The 19,851-nt window shown below is 42.6% G+C and overlaps 1 protein-coding gene across 4 annotated transcripts in view; it reads right to left on the minus strand.

Annotated features, from left to right (window-relative positions):
• SDK1 (sidekick cell adhesion molecule 1) overlaps window positions 1-19,851 on the minus strand; it is a 445,458-nt gene that overhangs the window by 103,822 nt on the left and 321,785 nt on the right. For all 4 annotated transcript variants that reach the window (XM_089477071.1, XM_089477072.1, XM_089477069.1 and 1 more), the window contains exons 23-25: window positions 10,414-10,523; window positions 6,887-7,037; window positions 4,936-5,173 (exon numbers count right to left, since the gene is read on the minus strand). In XM_089477071.1, the coding sequence (XP_089333197.1) occupies window positions 4,936-5,173; window positions 6,887-7,037; window positions 10,414-10,523 (499 nt within the window). The remainder of the gene's footprint in view (window positions 1-4,935; window positions 5,174-6,886; window positions 7,038-10,413; window positions 10,524-19,851) is intronic.

Consider the following 19,851-nt stretch of genomic DNA (forward strand, 5'->3'; position numbering starts at 1 on the left):
TAGAAGGGACATCATTTTGTTGGGGGTCCTAGAACCAAACCCCAGCGGATATCAAGAACCCACTCTATATATACTTGCAGGGAAGATGGCAGAGAGAACCGCAGTAGGAGTTTGAGATTAAACAAAAACTCCCTCACTTTGGACTGCCATTATGCTGCTCACAAAATGATTCAGGGAGGGTTTGCCACAAGAGTAGCTCACCTTTGCTCCTAAAAGGCGAGGAGACATATGTAATATGAATGAGGCATACACACATATATTCCTGGCATACCTGGGTGAGACGAGGACTTGAGCAGACTTGCCAAACAGAGGTTGACTGCTATCCATTTTTGCCTGGCCTCATTACTACAGTGAAGCAATCCCCTAACATTTATACCTGAGCTGTTTGCAGAAATGTCTCTCCCTGAATAGCTTGACCCTCACCTTTCAGCATGGCCATAATTATGTAATGTAACTGGACATATCAGCTCGGTACCTATGGATGCTCACGTTCCGGAGACCAATGCCAGCCGAAAGAATACCTAAGGGCAGGAGGAGCACAGTAAAGCTGAAATGAATTATGGTGTGAAAAAGAGGTGACACTGGATTGTTTGCTTTTTAAAAAGCAGTTATCTGTGCCAAGGATGTGATAATATCGCAGTCAGCTTGTTAACTCTAGCTTCACTTGTGTTATGCCACTGTCCAGGATTTTCCTATAACACAGGGGCAAAACTGTTCTAAGTATGTCCTGTGGTACTTGGAGTGTTGCTATCCAGGGCACTTTGCATGGGATGTGGAAGGCTCAGGGGTCACAAGAATCCCTTAGGACACCTTGGAGGACCTTACCCTCCATGCAATTTTTCTTAAAATATCACCCTGAAATATCCTGTGGGTGGCATGGGAGGCACTTCTGCCATGTTTTTAAGGTCCTCTTGGGCGGGCTTATTTTTAGGTCCCAAGAGAGATCTTTTTTAAAAATAGGAAATGGGAAAAAGTCACTTTGTTTTTTCGAAAAAGCTCTAGAGCAGTGATGGCAAACCTATGGCACGCATGCCAGAGATGGCACTCAGAGTCCTCTCTGTAGGCACACATGTTGTCGCCCCAGCACAGAGTTTGCCAGAGTTTCTTACCAGAAAGCCAAAGGGACATGGCACTTTGCAATGAATAAGTGGGGTCTGGGTTGCAGTTTGGGCACTTGGTCTGTAAAAGTTCACCATCACTGCTCTAGAGCACTGATTCCCCAAACTCTGGCCTTCCAAGTGTTTTGGACTTCAGTTCTCTGAATCCCAGACTACTGACCAAGATAGAGAGGCTTCTGGAAGCTGAAGTCCAAAACACCTTGAGGTCCAGAGTTTGGGAATCACTGCAGTAGCATTATACTGGGAGAGTATCAGAGGATGTATCTAATGGATAGCTTCTTTAGGGCCCAAGTGACTGCCATGATCAGCTGGGCTTTTCTAAGCCCAAAGAAACTCCTGCAAGTAGCAAGAGGGCCAGCGCAAGATAAGTTCATCCCGGTTCTGAAGCAGACAACTAGTACATTTCAGCTCTCAGTGCAGCAGTGACATTTACTCCCACATTCCTTTCCTTAGCCTTTACTTTCCTTTGTCAAGCCAAGAGTTGCAGGGGTCCTTCATGCACCCAGCCCCATTTGCTCCAAGCCCTGTTTAGATTGCAACATATCTGGGGTAAAGAGACACCATAAGGGATGTTTTGACAGCTTTTTGAATGTGCACTTTTTTAAAGCTCAGATTCCACCAATTTGGGCAGTCTGCGTTGACAGTTTCTTTTACAATAATGACCAGGGGATTGTTCTGGTTGCAAAGAGTCACAGCAAGGGAAGTAGCCCAGTGGGTTAGCAAACACACCATACTGCCCTAACGGTACAGCCTCTGTCTAAGCCATCTAGGCAGACATCTCATTCACCCCGAAAACCTCAAGGGAGATGCCAAAAAATATATCTGTATGGCCTATCAACGAATGGCTCTTACAGTTAGGGGCAGTTTTCCTGTTAAGAAATCTAAGGCTGCAAACCTAGTGCCCTAAAAATAGGTGCCAATGATCACAATAGAATTCATTTCTGAGCAAACATGCAAAGGATTGCTTCCTGTAATCCCAAGCCTGCCCTTCAAGGGCTGGATAATTAAATTGCACTCCATCTTCCTTCTGTCACATTCGCTGCCTCTCAAGAGAGGAATTGAGTTCTCCCCGCCCTTGCTCTTTCTTGCTCCCTATCTTTTGTCTTCTTCTTTTCTCACTGCGCAAACCGAATGACCTGTCTGCTAGCTTAGTCCCAGCTACTGAGACAGATGGCGGGCCTCAGATTGCAGCTTTCAAGGACTTCAGGAAATAAGAATAACTTTTCAAGAAAAGTTTGAGGCTATTACTTTCTTTTGGCACTTCCGCTCCCAGAACTGTGCACCCAACAGGGCCAGAGAAGCTAAACTCCCTGCAGTCGCCCCTTTTCTGAAACCAGATTGGTCTCAGTGTTGAATTAATTTCAGCATTACTAAATCAGGTCCACTTAATGAACTCTCATTTCCATGATGTTGCAATTGATCTGAACCACTGTGTGGAAATATGGACATACTGGTTGAGGGATTAGGGAGTTGTAGTTCAAAAATGCAACTTCTTCATGCGCTGGGGCATCCACATTCTAACCCATTCATAGCTGCTACTTTCTACCTGTCCTAAAAAGATCCAATGAAGAACCTTTAGATGGTTTTCCACAGGGCACTGATGAGAGCCAGCAGACTATAGGAGTCTTAGATTAGGACTCAAGGAGAATCCACTCAGCCATGGAAAGCCACTGGGTGACCCTAGACAAGTCAAACACTTTAAGTCTAAGTTGAAATTAATGGAAAATCACATCTGAATAAACCTTTAGAACCAGTTTGGTGTAGTGGTTAGAATGCCGGACTAGGATCTCATAGAATTATCGAAACATAGAGATGGAAGAGACCACAAGGGCCATCCAGTCCAACCCCTGCCATGCAGGAACTCTCAGTCAAAGCATCCCAACAGATGGCCATCCAGCCTCTGCTTAAAGACTTCCAAGGAGGGAGATCACAGTTTGAATCTCTGATCCAGTCAGCTATTCAAATCCATAGGGCATCCGTAGGGAAGTTATACTCTCTCAATCTATGAGGAAAGCAATGACAAAGCTCCTCTGAAGAAATCTTTCCAAGAAAACCCTATGGTAGGATCACCCTAACTCAGTTGACTTGACGGCATCTCTCTCTCTCTCTCTCTCTCTCTCTCTCTCATTCTCTCTCTCTCTCTCTCTCTCTCTCTATATATATATATATATATAATCCTAGAATACACACAACAAAGGCACAGATACACAAAATGGCTTCATCAGTACAAACCATTTATTACCATCCTGACCCTTGCTAATTTTCTTCACCCTTCTTCCAAGAGTAAGCATCCTGCTGCGATTTTCTTTTTTGGCTTTAATTGATCCTTTCCTCCGAAGGTAATGAAAATATGCAAATGTGAGGATGTCGAACCATTTATAACACAAATAAGGACCGAAATCCCTTTTAAAGTGATAAATGGGGCCCAGCCTTAACCATGCAGCAATGGCCAGCCCCTGTATGATTATGGAGACAAATTGCAAATACAACCCCTGCTCATTGTGCAGGTTAGCTACAATGGTGATTTACTTTCAGTAGTGAATACTTAATTCAAGAAAGGTCACTCTGCTCAATTATTCAGCCCGAGTAGAAAGGTAAATTATGTTGGATACGTGGGGGATGGAAGCTGGGGAAGGAGCCTTGTTTGAAGTTATCTAGATAACAAGTTAATAACTACCTTCTGCCGCTGCTAATGAGCGACTGGTGCTTACTCTTGCTTTGCCACTGAGCCACAAAGGCTGTTTTCTCCTGACAGCAGGAGCGGCAGCGCCTGCCTCGCTGAGATCTGTACTTGCAAAAATCTGGACTGCACAAATAAATTTGTTTACCAATTACATGTGGTGAACTGTATGCTAGGAAGCAGCACATGCTGGCGGAGGTGCCTAGAAGCAGAAGAATTGAATAAGTTCTGAATCCCCCCACCAAAATGTAGCCCCAAAGTGTCTAATGAATAGTGACTAGCAAAGGCAGCAAATTAGATCAGTCATACACAGAGCAAATTCTTGGTGGCTTTGGAAGATGTCACACAAGCATCTCATGGGGAGGGAAGCCTATTTGATAATTAAAGGTTTCTGTGAGGTGCTTAGCAATCCTCCTTTTCAGCAGATCCCTGGTAAGCAGCCTAAACAAGACCTCTGCTTTCTTTGTACATCAGGAGCAAATGGATGATCTGATGATACCCAAATGCGAGCGCATGATCTGACAACACACAAATGTCACCTTTGGATTCTTCCCACTTCATCTTGGAGTGAGTGGTTGCTTTGGGAGGCTTCTTACCAATTCAGATCAACAGTCAGAAGGAAAATGCACCAGTAATGATGTTGGAGTATATGCAGATGCTGGAGTATATGCATATTTCATCAGAAAAAATGGCTAGTTGGAAACAGGCTAACCATTATAAAGTACCCATTTTTATCTACTCCACTGTTTTCTTGCCACAGCGGTCAACCAGATAAACCCCAAAAGTCCACAAATTGGACAGAAAGGCACCATTCCTTTTCTGCTGCTGCCTATCCATTAGGAAGGGGATTTGCCACTAATGTGTTTCTAGAGGGAAGCAATGAGGAATGTCAGCAATTTCCTTCCCATTGGGAGAAAGACTTCTAAAAACACACCCTTTTCAAAGCCTGTTTGCAATTCGAGATGTTTCTGTGCAAAATTCACATGTGCTGCGCAGAAAACAGACCTCCACCTCCCATGGAGTTAATAGTTTGTTTCCTGTACAGAAAAAGCTGTGTTCTGTGCAAAACAACCACGTGTGAATTTTGTGCATAATAAGTCTCAATCTAAGAAGACTGCAGCCAGTTTAAGAACTTACCAGACTCCCGTGTGCGACCTCTCACTACCTCACTCCAGGGTCCTGCCCCAATGGCATTGAAGGCTTGGATTTGGAGTTCGTACTCGGTCCACTCCTCTAGATCCTCAATTGTGTGTTCCCTCTCCAGCCGATCACTGATGACTTTTGTGTTTACGGAAGACAGTGTGTCCACACACCAGTATTTGATCCTGTAACCTACGGATTCGGGGTTCCCGTTATACTGAGTATCAGGCAGAGGCTGCATATGGAGAGAAAAAGAGAAGCACATTACTTATGGAGGAGATGGATCAGTTGGTTTTTTTTAAAGGCCTTTTATATCATCATCAATGGCAAAAATCCTTATGAATACCATATCACAAGAGCTATTTTCATATAGCTCTTAAAGACCAGGATGTTCAAGATTGCTGGAATCTAAAATTCTTAAATCCGGTTTGGTCTACTTTGATGGAAGATTAAAGCTGTGAGACAATCTGACAATGTAATTTTACCCTTAACTTTCTGCATATTAATGACATAAAGATATGTAATCTTTCCATTTATATGTTTTAAGTTATTGTACTGTATGCTTGGATGGGTCTACTGACTGTAAATAAAGAATATCGATGACCTGTTAGACTAGGTAAATCACCAAAGCTGGGGGACCACCAGATAAGGTCACGCAATGGACAACACCAGGGTACCAAATTCTACCCCATGGCCTTAGGTTCCCTACTCCTGGTTTTGAAGCCAGCCATGCATGGCTAGAAGTAGTTAATATATTACAAACAGATCTGCCTTTCTCTTGAACGCCGCTAGTAGAAAGCATTCTGAAACCGTAACTGGGGCCTTAATTCATGGGTGTAAAACCCTCCGGAGTTGGCCGGCGCTTGGCAGATTATTATTAAAGACCTACAAATGTTCCTCACTTGGGTAGAAACAATATTAATGGAGTTAATTGCAAAATCACATGGTCCATGCCTTTCATCTTTGCCTGCCTCCCTGGCTCTCTGCCGATTCATCTATCTTTCAGGCTTACAATAACATCCCGCCTCTTTGACTAGGATCCAAAGGGCTCCCTATGGCATACACACATATGCCTAGGCTAGGGGCTATCTGAGGGGGGGGGGGATTTGTGACATGTTTTTCCTCGAACAGCAGACTCAACCAATGCCAAACAAGAAAAGAAACGAATTCCCTGTTGTTGCAGGAATGCCCTCCAGCCTCGGAGAACTTGCAGGACTCTTGGGAATTTGGGCAATGTGTTTTCTGCCTCCCTCGGTGTTTGGAAAGAAACCCACTGCAGATTAAATATCACCCAGGGAAACGGGGATATATTCTGTGTGTAAAGAGAGAGGAATGGGGAGAAATCATACTGGGAAAGCTGTTTGTAGTGGAACAGAAGAGGAAATTGAATATGTGAATGGATTCTAGTCGGTTCGGGGTGGGCAGGGCTGTCAGAGGCAAATGATAAATTCATTTATCAGTCGCCCTGCAATTTATCACTCGATTCCAGAGTTAATCACTTAGTGCTGCAATCTATCACATCGATATAACCTCCACATTGGCACTGTTTTCCTAAGTGGGGAGCAGGGAGGGGAAAAAACTCCCTTTGCAGCTGAAAACTTTTCAGAACTTAAAATGAAAGCAGCTCCAGCGCACTGAGTTTCTTTAAAATGGGATTGCCATAAACAGAGAGGCACCATCTGGTCTCTCCCAATTATATTATATTTATAATTTCTTCCTACGCTTCTTATCATTTGGTCCATTAGAGAACAGATCCCATCCAGGGATATAAGAAGACATGGGTGCCTGCCAGAGCGCAGAAAGGAAATAGAAAGATCTCAGTTATGACTAGGGGATGGATTTGTTGAAAATGCACTGAGAAATTGTTTCTGGATTTCAGAATCTTTGCCTGGGGGAAGTGATAAAACGCCATTCCTTGTTCTACACAGGCTAGTTACTATCAACTTACCACCCAGCGGACCCACAGGCTAGTCTCACTAGCGGTGCGCACTGTCACACTCCCTGGTACAATGTCTGGCGGCGCTTGGAGGGTCTGGATGACACGCGAGGGCTGACTGAGGGGGCTTTGCCCAACAACATTCACCTGTCGCATCCTGAACCTGAAAGACAGAAACACAAAGTACCCGAAGGCTTAGAAGGGCCCAATACACCTGAAACCAGAAACACTGACAATCTCTGTTCCTCAGGGCAAACAAAATAAAATACTGTGATATTCATTAATGGCATGTGATATTCACTATCTGCTGTCTTCCAAAATGCAAGTGTCTAGTAGAGAGATAGATTTAGGTCTGCTAATGTAAACTGGAACCATATTTATGCTGCTGCTTTTGATTCCAAAATCAAAAAAGGAACCATCCAACTATAATTAAAAACTGATAACCTTATCTTGCATAAAACTGTCAAAGCTCTTTAAAATAGTTTGTCACCACCAACAAATTCCACAGCTTAGATACATGGAGCATCAAAGAAGTTCTGTTTTCTCTGTCCTGAATCTTCCTCAGCTTCTACAATGGATTATTCCTGCATTATGAGAGGAGGAGGAAATACTGTTATAGATGCCCAGTACATATTGTTCCCCTGCCAGTGGTGGCAGCAGGGTATAGCAAGCCATGACAATTAAAGCTGCACTTGTCTCATTGATTATTATTACATTTTGGATTCTTTTTGTCTTCCAAAGCACTCAGGCGAACAGACATGGAGGATTCCTCTCATCCTCCGTGATCAAAATCTGCCCTCTCTAATTAAAAACCACCCCTTGTCAGAGAAAGCTGATTAAACCAATTCAAAGTTTCAGCTCTATTTCTTGCCACATATTAGATTTGATCCAGACAGAGTTAACTGTATCCTTAACTTGTAATGTTTTTGGTGCTGTACCTGTTACCAAACTTCTTCCTAACAAGTAGCACCAACACCTGATGAGAAACAAACTCCTTTCCGTTTGGCATCAGAAGAGTAGGTTAATAAATATGAGCATTCAGGATTTAAATTTAGAAATATGAGTCCAGGCCAGTGTTCCAGTCCCTACACAGACAAAGTTTTCTTATGAAACTTGAAATTAAGTGCCTTCCAGATCAGGGAAAGACAAGATGTGCTTAAAAACCCCAAAGATATAGCCATGTTAGTTTGTAGAATTATTACATAGAAAGCAGCTTTGAGACTAAATGAAAGAAATTGGCAGCATGAACTTTCGTAGACTTCAGTCTACAGTGCTACCTCGGGTTACGAAATTAATTCGTTCCGCGGCTCCGTTCGTAACCCGATACATTTCGCAACCCGAAAAGGCTTTCCGTTAGCGCTGGAAAGCCGCTAGCCGCGCTTCGCATTTGAATTTCGCGCCGAAACGCGCCGAAATGAATTTCGTAACCCGAAAAATAGTTCGTAACCCGGAACAGTTTTTTCCAATCTAACTTTTTCGTACCCCGGAAATTTCGTAACGCGATCAATTCGTATCCCGGGGTACCACTGTACTTCCAAATGCATCTGAGGAAGTAGACTTAAGTCTATGAAAGCTCATGATGCCAATTTCCTTTTTCAGTTAGTCTCAAAGATGCTACAAGATCTCTCCATGTACTTAAAAAACCCAGACATTAATGTTTAGAGGTGTGCGCACATACAGCTACCATGAGCATAGGAGTTACTGTCTCTTGGAGCTTTCTTGTGCTACCATGCTAGCTGGCTATAAAAGGTTGGGACAGCATGAAGGTTGAGCAAGCTTATGTAATGCCATTAGTCTATCTGCTCAGATCTCGTTAAGGAAGTGCATTAAAGGAAAAAATGCATTAAGCAAAACAACCCCATCAATTTCCCAAACACTGACAGCACACAGAAGAAAAGAGGCACGCTTGACAAAGATGAAGCCCAAGTCCCATTAGCACTCTCTACCTCACCTCCTTCCCTTTCATCATGGAGAAATGTGGTGTCAAGTCCAACCAAGATGATGGAGCCAAGAAGCCCAAGCATCTCTGGAGGAAAGGCTTCAGATAACACCAAAGCAGCAAAAACACAATGGACCAAATTTACTCTGGAGAGCTATTTGCAGAAGTGTATGAAAGCAGTGCATGGTCTTTTCAACTAGCCTAGCCAGGATAATCTGATGTGTTTCTGGTGAAGCAGGGTGTCCATCGACATGACCAATTCTTAATAAATGACAACAAAATGCCACTAACCTGGAATACTGTAAAAATGTATTTAGAAATCAATCACATAAAGCCATTATTACAGTGGATCCATAGAAGACTATTACTGAGCCAGCATAAATGGTGTCAGAGATGATGTTCAATCTGCACAGACAGATCGTTCCGAACTACTGTATATACTCATGTATAACTCTAGAAGGTTAAAAAATTGACCCAAAAAACCTGAGTCGACTTATCCATGGGTCAATGTAAATACTGTATATATAAAAAAACCATCCCCTGGTGAGACAAAAGATACCTAGGAACCAGTGGCAGCAAAAGCTTCTTTCAAAGAGAAAGCAAGCAAGCAAGAAGCACATTGTCAAAAGGTATTTAGAACCAATGTGAAGTCAAAGGCTTTCATGGCACAGTTTTTGGTGGGCTTTTTGGGCTAGAACATGGCCACATAGCCCGAAAAACCCACAAAAAGATCAATGAAAACATTGTCTCAGCACTAGTTAAAGCATTGTTTCTTAAAGGTTGCACACTGGACTGGAAAAGGTACAGATCAGGTACTGGATCTGGGACCAAGCTAAATGGGAATGAAGGAAAAGGGACAGCATTTGCTGAGAGTAGATAGCACTAGTTACTCGGTACTCTCATTTTCTCAAGCAATCTCCAATCCAGGCACTGATTTTCTTAGTTTCAGCAAAATTGTCACATCATGTATCTTAAGGTCATAGCCCTGACCTAGCGATAAAGAAGCTAAAGGAGGTAACTAGGTAGAATTTACAAAGCCAATAAGAGAAGGGAAGGCATCTGTTTTAGAATTCCCCCAGAAAGAGTCTGTCCCTCACATTGACAGGCACTTGACGCCTGTCAGAGCCTCGCATTATTAGTTCTCCCAAGTATAATGAAGGAAGGGGAAAAAGAAATATACTGACTTAACTTACAGAATGAAGCCAAAGTGATATAAGGAGCGTTCAGCCAATTTCGGTGCCGTTCCCCCCGCAAATGAAGCAAGATCAATTTTAATTAAACCAGTGCAACTTTTCGTCTAGACAAGCTCCCCACATCAGGCTGCGCTAAGTTATTCAACGGCACTATTTAGCACTGCACTTTACACCTTGCTTCCATTTCCAGATTGATTAATTATTTTCCTACGTGGAGGCGACAATTAAAATACATCAAGTGGGGTCGTTTCAGTGCAAACTCTTTGGAGGTGTAAATTCAAACCCTTCAGAGGTGTAAATGCTCCTCCATGTTTCCTCCTGCCAGCTGCTTGTGTGGGCATCGGAGCTGCCCCTTGCTGCCACAGACTTGCCTGTTGATGCATCGATTAATAACCAGCTGTTCTCACCTGTAATGAGTGTAAGGTGTGAGGTTTGGGATCTCCAGCAACTGAGCATCCGACTCTTTCTCCACCTCACACAGAGTTGCCCATTCTTCTTCTTCTCCTATAACACCAACCTATGGAGAGGACAAGAAACCATTTTGTTTAGACATAATTCAGCTTTGGGAAATGTGCGTTCGGATGTGTTCACACATTCTCACCCAACCCCACCCCACCCCAAGTATTTTTGGATACAGAGGAAAAGGAAGATACATTCATTGCATATCCTGCTTTCCTTCCAGTGACCTCAAGAGAACATATATTAGGAAGATGGATGTTTGTTGGTTTATTGAATGTCCCACCTCTCTTCCTACGCAGGACCCAAGGCAGCTTTGACAACCAAAGTGTGAGCCTTATCACACTAGACGGATCCCGCTCCGAAACGGGATTTTAAAAGTACAAAAGCCCCTGTTAGCCTATGACTCGCTTTCTCCAACATTCTGCACTGTTTTATGGATGAAATTCCCATCTACAACACTGTGAATTTGGAGCTACTGAGCCACACACTTACACCAGAAGGAGGGGAAAAGTCCAATATTGCTAACACTGGATCCCATAGTGTACCATTGGAATTTTGGGCTTCATTTCATGCTAAGCAACATTTCACAGAAGAAAACCGGGACATGTGGGAACAAGCAACATCATACGATTTTATCACACTAGGGCTAATTCTGGCATTGAAGAGAGATGAAAGCGCATTTAAAGCATCCTGTAAATAAAGCGAAAATGGCAAATAATTGCGCGAATGATAATCACATGCAATTGCACAAATAAAGTGATATCGGAAATGCATTGCTTTGTTTGAGCCTTATGGGAATGGCATGATTCCACTACATCTTCCCTCCTTGCTGTGTTAATTCAGTGCATGTTCAGTTTGCTTTAATTCAAGTAAATTAAATTCAAGAAGATTTATTAAAAAGTAAGCTGAGGACAAGGAAGAGGAGAGAGAAACTGGGACATTTTAAACGCAGCTGAAAAACTGGGATGACAGAGGATTAATCAGGTCTGTCCTTTTCAAACTGGGATAACTGGAGGGTTTGCGATTTACATGCATTTGCACAAGATGAACAGTATATACATTATTTTGTGGAGCACTAGTCAAAGGAAAGGTAGAAATCCACACGACAATTTGGTTTTATGAATGCTTATGACGGCATTCTGTCCTGGGGAAATGGAAGAAACAGGACACATGGGAAAAGAAAAAGAGCAAACAAAGTCAGGAAGGCTAAATAGACCCGCAATACTATTCTCTGGCTTCAACTTCTTTATGTTTAGCCAGAGAGACTCTCTGCTTGGGATCTGCATTGGGATACTCTTATTTTTCACTCTGCTGAGTGAACAAACTTGTATTGATTTCCAGAGTTCAAGGGCTTCGGAGACTCGTGCTTCAGCGCAAAGATCTGAAATGGAATAAAAGAAAGGAAAGAAGAAGAAAGGTGCTTTCCATATCCCTGCTGGCTAAGCAGCATGGAGACTATGCAGCGCTTTGTATTAATTAGCCAGTGTAAGTGGCCAACAGCCAGCTCAGCAAAGCACATCTGCAAGCACTGTGCCAGCAGGGTCAGAGCACTAATATGGATTTAAAGCATTGCTTCCCACATGCCACTGTTAGGGAAGAAAGCTGGCACTTTAAGGAAGATGAGGTAGAATAAATTCACAAAGGACAAGGACTGCCGGGGGGGGGGGGGGGGGAGGGAGCACGAAGGATATGGGGGGGTACAACGCTGCAGAAATAAAATATGATCATTGCCAAGACACTGCAGTTACAACACATAAAAACAACCCAACAAAATGCTTTCCACACAGTTTTTTTTTAAGAAAGAAAGGTGGCAGAGGGACTGATGTGGCAAACAACTGAGCCAGACAAAACCAGTGAGCAGTTACCCTTCAGTGTAGTGAATGTGCTCCCAAGTCAAAAGTGCTCGCCATCCAAGCTTCACAGGTTATTTCTCTGGATGGTGACGACACAGCTAAAGTGGCTGCTGGGTTCTGACATTGTCCAAAAGTTACTGTGTAGTAGTTACACAAAGGCAACATGTGTAGCAGTTTGAATACTGGGGTCAGGTTCAAATGGCCATCCAACTGTGAAACTCACTTAGGGCCTGTACACATGGGCCAAAAGGCCTGGGTTACCCCTGGCCTTGCACTGTCCTGTTTGGATGATGCAAGTCCTTAGCCATGGCCAGTCTTGATACCAATCTGGTGATCCAAAGGGGCCTTAATCTGGTTCAAAAAGACCAGCTTTGCCATGGAGTTTCCAGAAACTCCACAGTGACAGCCAGTAGACCAGTGCAATGTTGGCATAAGGTCTGATGTGCACCCCTTATCTGATGCCACTGCCGCATCCAACCCGAAGGCCCTTGCCATGGCCTCTGATATCAGAAGAAGGAATATGGTCACGTGGGTATAGACAGGCACACTCTTTCCCTTATGGGTCATAGGAGAAACCTTCAGGAAGGACATGACAGCAGTGGCAGGTGAAGGGTGTGCAGTGACACCCGATCCGTGGCATGGTGGTATGCAGGTGTGCAGATGCCCATTGTCACACCAGCTTGGAAACAGATCCAGGTCAGAACCAGGATGGGCTTAGCCTGTGGTATCCTGGTCATTTCTTCAGGCCCTTAGTGGCCTTATTTTGACCATGGCCTCTCATCCTTAACCAACATGGAGAGAACTATGTCTGTTGCTCTATGCTTCTTAGAGGAATGGAAGGATCTAAACACAGTAACATGTACACAGATGTAATACACTATCAATACCCAGGCTTTAAGAAATCCAGTGATGGACGTATGATCTATATAGTAACGACTGGCAAGGTATCTGAGTGGTTGTTTCAAATCAAAAGCCCTGGACCTGTAGAGTGACAAACGGCAAGGCGCTGACAATCTCCAAGAAGAGCTGTCCCAAGCGAGCGTTCAAACCAAAAGCACGGCTCTTTATCATTAGAGGAGATGATTGGGACGGTCTCCGAGGGATGGCTGACTCAGGGCTCTGCCTTGAAAAGCCAGCTGGATGACAGGTGGTGCGCTACCTGCTTTGGGGCCCAGGAGGCCATCGACCAAATGGCTGCAGTCCAGAGACAATAATTATCTCTCGCGCACCTGGAAATGGCTGAAAAGTTGTTCCATAACCGTGACACAGGGAGAGGAAAATGCAACTAAGCACATTGCTTTCTCTCCGCAGAAATTCCAAGCAGTCGCTCAGAGCACAGCTAAACTGGTTTCACACCAGGTCAAATAATATTCAACACCTTCCCCGAAACAGCAGCAGAGGAAAAGCAAGCACTGAAGGAGGATAGACCCTAACTGTCCTCTGACAAAACTCCTAAGTTTCCTTTCATGAGGTACCTCAGTCCCTAATGGACTTTTTCTTACAAAATGGAAAAAAAAGGTTATGTCCTTCATCTGGGGTTGCCAGGGTCCCTTATTGGTGGCAGGTGCCCCATATTATCATTTCTCTTATATAGACTGAACAAGATGTCAAAATCCTGTATTAGGGGGTACTGGCCCTTCATAACAACAGAAATTTTAAAAAAAGCTTAATACAGCTAACACAGCTTTTGTGGTGTATGTTTTGCTAGTTCAATACTTGCAAACACATAAATCCTGCTCCCCTACCCAAGCCAGTTGTTCATCTCCAAAGCTTTAATGTAAAAGGTGACAAAATCTCATTTAAAATGGTGCAAAGAAGAGGTGGGAAGGTATCAGATGTAAGGCCTAATCTTTCCGGATGCGCATTAAGAAAGTATTCACATCTTAGGCCCATGATCTCAGGAATGCTCTGAAACAATTTCGTATCAAATGGACATCCGAGAAAAGAAATGTCTAGCCCATGGCAAAACACACACTACCCAAGATATATATATATATATATGTATTACAAAAGACAAGACGACAAAATATAAAACACGAGCATTTCTTTCCTAGCCTCGATAACCAAAGCTGTGCATAGAGATCCTTATAAAAATCAATGAGAAGTTTCATGTAAGCCAAAAGCATCTTTCCCTCCCAAGAAAACTTATAAAGATATTTCTTATATGCCAGATGTATGAAGCCTTGCTTGAATCTGAAGCAATTGGTGCTCACAATCCGGTAAATCGCCCTTGAAAAACCCAACTTGCCCACTTGCGCCTGCGTTGGTAAATTTCCCATGACAGTTTTGCAAGGGTGCAGTAAATGTCCAGGAGAACACCCTTATATATTCTTTCCTAGTCTGTTCGGCTTATGAGTCTTATATCCAATCTGTCTTGATCATCAATTCTTTGACAGGGATGGGATGGGAAAGAAATAAAGTTTAAAGTCGAGAGGAGTTGGGCAGGGAGGTTATTGCCACGATGGCCAACGAGAATGGAAAGGGCGGCATAAGCAAGTCGATATTACTTTTTTATTGCAGCAAATTATTTTGGCAACTGTAGAAGTTTTTCCATTACACAAAACTTTTTTTAATACATAGAAGCTGAATAAAGGGGTTTAAGACACAGATTGCAAAGTTCATAGTTTCTTGAGTTAAATAACAATCCAAATATATACAACGAAGAGCAAGTAAATTCAAATGAACCCAATAGAGCTTAATTTTGAGAAAACATGCACAGGTGGCAATAGCTATATGAAACATAGATATAGAAAACAGATATTTTTAAAGACTAATTCATGATGTAACTTGTAATGAATCCCCCTCTCCATCCACTTGGTTTTCAAAATTGGTACTAGATTATGGCGGGTTACAGACCGCCATTTAGTACGTATTCTATGCGTACTAGGGTTAGGAAGGGGTGGTGCTTCCGCACCCCCCTAACCCTAGTACGTATAGAATACGTACAAGATGGCGGCGCCCTGTTCATACGGGCGCCACCATCTTTACGTATCGGACGCTATGCGTCCGAACGTGTCGCGGCGCTAATGACATCGCGAATGCGCCCCTGGCGCCTTGCGACGTCATTAGGGCGCCGCAAGAAGAAGCTCCATTTTGGAGCTTCTTTTTTGCTCCGTAACGGAGCTGCGCGGTTTGGCGGCGACGGCTCCCTTACGGAGCAAACGGCGGTGGTGGCAGACCGCCTCAAAGTGGCGGTCTATAACCCGCCAATATTATATTACTTGTTATGTTGATTGTTGCTTTTTGGATTAATTTTAAAAGGTACGAATCTTGGGTATTTTTAGTTGACATCTAGTTATTCCGATTTTGAGTTTGCTGCTTTGGTTTCCGTTTGCTGTAAGAACACTGATGAATAAGTGCTTGAAATATGATGAAATTCTTACTTCCATTTGTGAAAAGGAGTGTTCGTTTCATTCAGCGAAGATGCAATGAGAAGTCAAGATTGATGTTTGCTGTCTGGTATGTTTTAATGCATTGATACAGATGCCGTTTTATGCGACTGTGTACTTGTGGTCTTTGTGCCTTTTTCCTCCCTTTGAGAATATGTCTAGCAAATTCATGCAGTCTGAATTGCTCCTTAAGGTCTGACCTATGGTTGCACATGGAGATGAAGTTCTCCTTGGCGATTCTCTCTATCAAGAAGCAAAAAACTGGTTTTGATACAGAAATAGTAAATAATGGGGTATAGGAAACCAAAGCCTAAACTGGGTTGCTGGCTCCAATTAGAGTAGATCAATTAAATCAAGAGAAACTTCGCAAGTCGATTATTTCGTACCCCATCCTTCCGGTTTTAGCTGACTTAAGTGAATTTTAGTATGATTTGCAGGCAAATTTCCATACAGTGTGATGTAGTTTCTAAGTACAAATTTGTCAAGGATGAATCATAAGACATCATATCACTATTGTACTCCAAGAAGACTCTGATGGTGCAGAAAGGATAACTATTGATACTTTGGTCAAGTCTACAAGATATGAAAGTCCTCAAGATTTATTAATCCAAATGTATAAAAGAGAAATAATTTCATTCAATGGCAATCAAATATCACCATGGAAAAATTAAATTTGCCTCTTTTTCTTACCCAAGAAAAAAAGGGTGATATTAAAAAGCGGGAAGTGTTTGCAAGCTGGGAAATAGTTATCAGCCACTCGTCATTTTCAATGGGAACACAATGTTTCTCCGTTGTTATGTGGGCATCCTGTGCTCCGCAATAGTTCAGCCTATGTCAGTGTTTTCATTATAGAGGTTTATAACTCAGTCATTTGAAATCACTTTGGGATGAAATTTGGCACACTGGCTGTCAGCCTGGATGCAATTTTTTTTTGTTCTTACAAAAGAGTACTTAAATCGATTCAGCTGTTTTTGATTTAAAGATGGGCAAAAGCATAAAATTGTCAGAGTCTCCAGCACTTTATTTACCAAGCTTTAAAGTGAGAACGACATCAAGAAGAGCGCCTTATACAATAGATGAATCCTAATGGCTCCGTTGACATTGAAAATCTGACTTAACCTGCAGAACAGGAGAAACTCATAGAGAAGTTTGCCCACAACGCCTTAAACTATGTGCTTCTGTGGCTAAATACACTAATCACATTTCACAGCAGTGCATGACACAATGACTGTATCTATTATTTGCTGGGTATCTTAAAAGGCAAGGTGCCACACAGATCGCTCAAGAACCCTGCCTGAATAACCATATAGACTCCCCAAGTCCCCAATACACAGAATAGCAACACAATTATTCTTTTTTGGAGGAAGAAAATCATCCTCATTATTTATCTGCAGGTTTTACAGACCGCTCTACAGCCATGAATTCAGAGCAATGTAGAGTTTATTAAATCAACCTGATTTTTTTATATATAAAGTACCAATAAAAACAAATGTTAGCTACAATTTATCAGTCAAGGAAATGGTCTCCACAAAAGAAGTCTTCACACGGATTGAAAACAAAGGTTTCAAGTTGTGAAGGGTCCGGAAATCATGCCCTATGTAAAGAGACTTAGGGCGCTGGGGATCTTTAGCCTGGAGAAGAGAAGGTTAAGAAGTGATAGGACAGCCCTGTTTAAGTATTTGAAGGGGTGTCATATTGATGACGGAGCAAGCTTGTTTTCTGCTGCTCCGGAGACTAAGACCTGGAGCAATGGATGCAAGCTCCAGGAAAAGAGATTCCAGCTCAACATTAGGAAGAATTTCCTGGCAGTAAGAGCTGTTCAACAGTGGAAAACACTCCCTTGGAAAGTGGTGGGGTCTTCTTCTTTGAAGGTTTTTCTACAGAGGCTGGATGGCCATCTGTCAGGGATGCTTTGATTATGAGTTCCTACATGGCAGAATGGGTTGGACTGGATGGCCCTTGGGGTCCCTTCCTACTCTGTGAGTCTATGATTCTATGTCTAACTCAGCTGCAATACTATTTCATCAGATGGGAGTTGATGCACTGAAGGCCTTCCAATGTATGGTCTCTAAGAGGATCTAAGAGAGTCCAAGACACTCTTGTGGAACCACCAGTAATGACTCTTCAAGAAGAGATTTGTGATTCGGCAGCATAATGTAGAAGACGTTTTGTCGTCAGGTGTCATCAGAGAAGCAATAGCAAAACTTCCTCTGAATAAATCTTGCCAAGACACCGTTATGATAGGCTTACCATAACTCAAGAGTCAACTTGAAGACACAGCACAACAGATGAAGATGATGGTGATGATGAAAGGGGGACAGAGAAGCCCTACAACAGATTTGTACAACTTCTTTTGCACCTTCAAACCAAATGCAGGCTGCCAGCAATGTATGTCAAAACCATGAAAAGCACTGACAGGGACTATGAAGTATCAGGCAAACCACCATCAATGGCTTTGTAAGGATTTGCAAACTCATAAAGACTTGTCTCTGATAGAAAGGCATTGCATTGGGCATTGAAAACATGAAAGAAAATGTTGCCACTGTCTGGTGACAAAGGATTTATTGACCCAAGTGCTGGATGGCTTCCGTGCCAACACAAAAAGTGAGTTACGGCACTTGATTTGGAGTAGATTCAACTGCTCCTCCACATTTGACTTCCAAAACTTCTGGCCTTCCTCGGGAATTCTCTGAGTTGCACATTTTGCAGAAAACGTATATTATGGAAATGGCTTTTAACATATATTCTGTAATTCCTTCATTTAAAGAAGAAGAAGAAGAAGAAGAGACATCTGCTTTTAAATCCGGCTTTTCTTTATTACGTTGGGTTCAAGTGTACAGCGAGAGGGAAATGAAAAATTAGTGCTAATAAATTTTAATAGACCTTTTAAGCAGTATGTCATATGGCTCTTCTATAAATCAGGATGATGGGATTACAAGGTCAAGAGCATCTTGACCCGCATGAAGCAAGGAATAAAGAACCTGATTCTTCCTTCATTGAAGGTGGAATAAAAGCAAGAAGACCCACTGTCCTTTTTAAAAGCAAGAGTTGAAGTTTTTTGAAGAACACGGTGATTTGACACACATGGAAAACACAATTGGAAGAAGGGTAAGATGATGGGGTTTTGTGAGCATTTTTAAGGTTAATATTACTTTTGGAAGACTGTCAGTTGCCTCTTGACGAACATGAGAGGCATTGCCCCCAGGATTCACAGATGCATAAATGGTTGATCATATTTTTGGGGAGCTCCCATTATTTTCATGAGGTTTGGGAGGAGAACTTCCCAATGGATTAGGTCTTTTGTCACTACAGTGGTACCCCGGGATACGAATTGCTCGCGTTACGAAATTTCCGGGGTACGAAAAAGTTAGATAGGAAAAAACTGTTCCGGGTTACGAAGATTTTTTCGGGTTACGAAATTTTTTTCGGCGCGAAATTCAAATCTGAAAGCGTGGCTAGCGGGCGGCTAGCGGCTTTCCAGCGCCTTTTCGGGTTGCGAAATTTATCGGGTTACGAACGGCGCCGCGGAACGAATTAATTTCGTAACCCGAGGTAGCACTGTACTGTGTTTTCCACACAGTCTAGGCACCTTTATCACAGATTTTGTCTGATCTTGGAAGCTAAGCAAGGGTCAGTCGTGCTCAGTAAGTGGATAGGAGACTGCAAATGTCTCCTCTATATTTAAGAGCAGGTCCTGTAGGCTATATTTCAGAAGAAGGTGGTGGCAAACCATCCCTAAGTATCTTTATCTACCATATACTCTCGACTATAAGTCGACCTCATATATAAGTCGAGGGCAAGTTTTAGGGCCAAAATTATGGATTTTGCTATGACCCGTGGATAAGTCGAGGGTAAAATTTAGGGGCATATAGCAAAGATGGAGCAAAGCAAAACAGTATCAAAGAACTGACAAAAGTCCAGCAGACATAACTCTTTGTGCTTACTCTTAAAACTGGATGGATGAGAGAGTAGAAGGTGTTGGTGCTTCCTGGCTTTTCACCAGGAGATGGTTCCTTCTTTTAAATAAGAGTTAAGATACAATACTTACATTGACCCATAGATAAGTCGACTCAGGTTTTTGGGGTCCATTTTTTGACCTAAATTTCTAGACTTATATATATGAGTATAAACAGTAAATTCATGG

The sequence above is a fragment of the Sceloporus occidentalis genome, unplaced genomic scaffold (genome assembly GCF_023333645.1).
Source record: "Sceloporus occidentalis isolate IW3139 unplaced genomic scaffold, rSceOcc1.0.p SCAF_10, whole genome shotgun sequence".
In the NCBI taxonomy this organism is placed as follows: domain Eukaryota; kingdom Metazoa; phylum Chordata; class Lepidosauria; order Squamata; family Phrynosomatidae; genus Sceloporus; species Sceloporus occidentalis.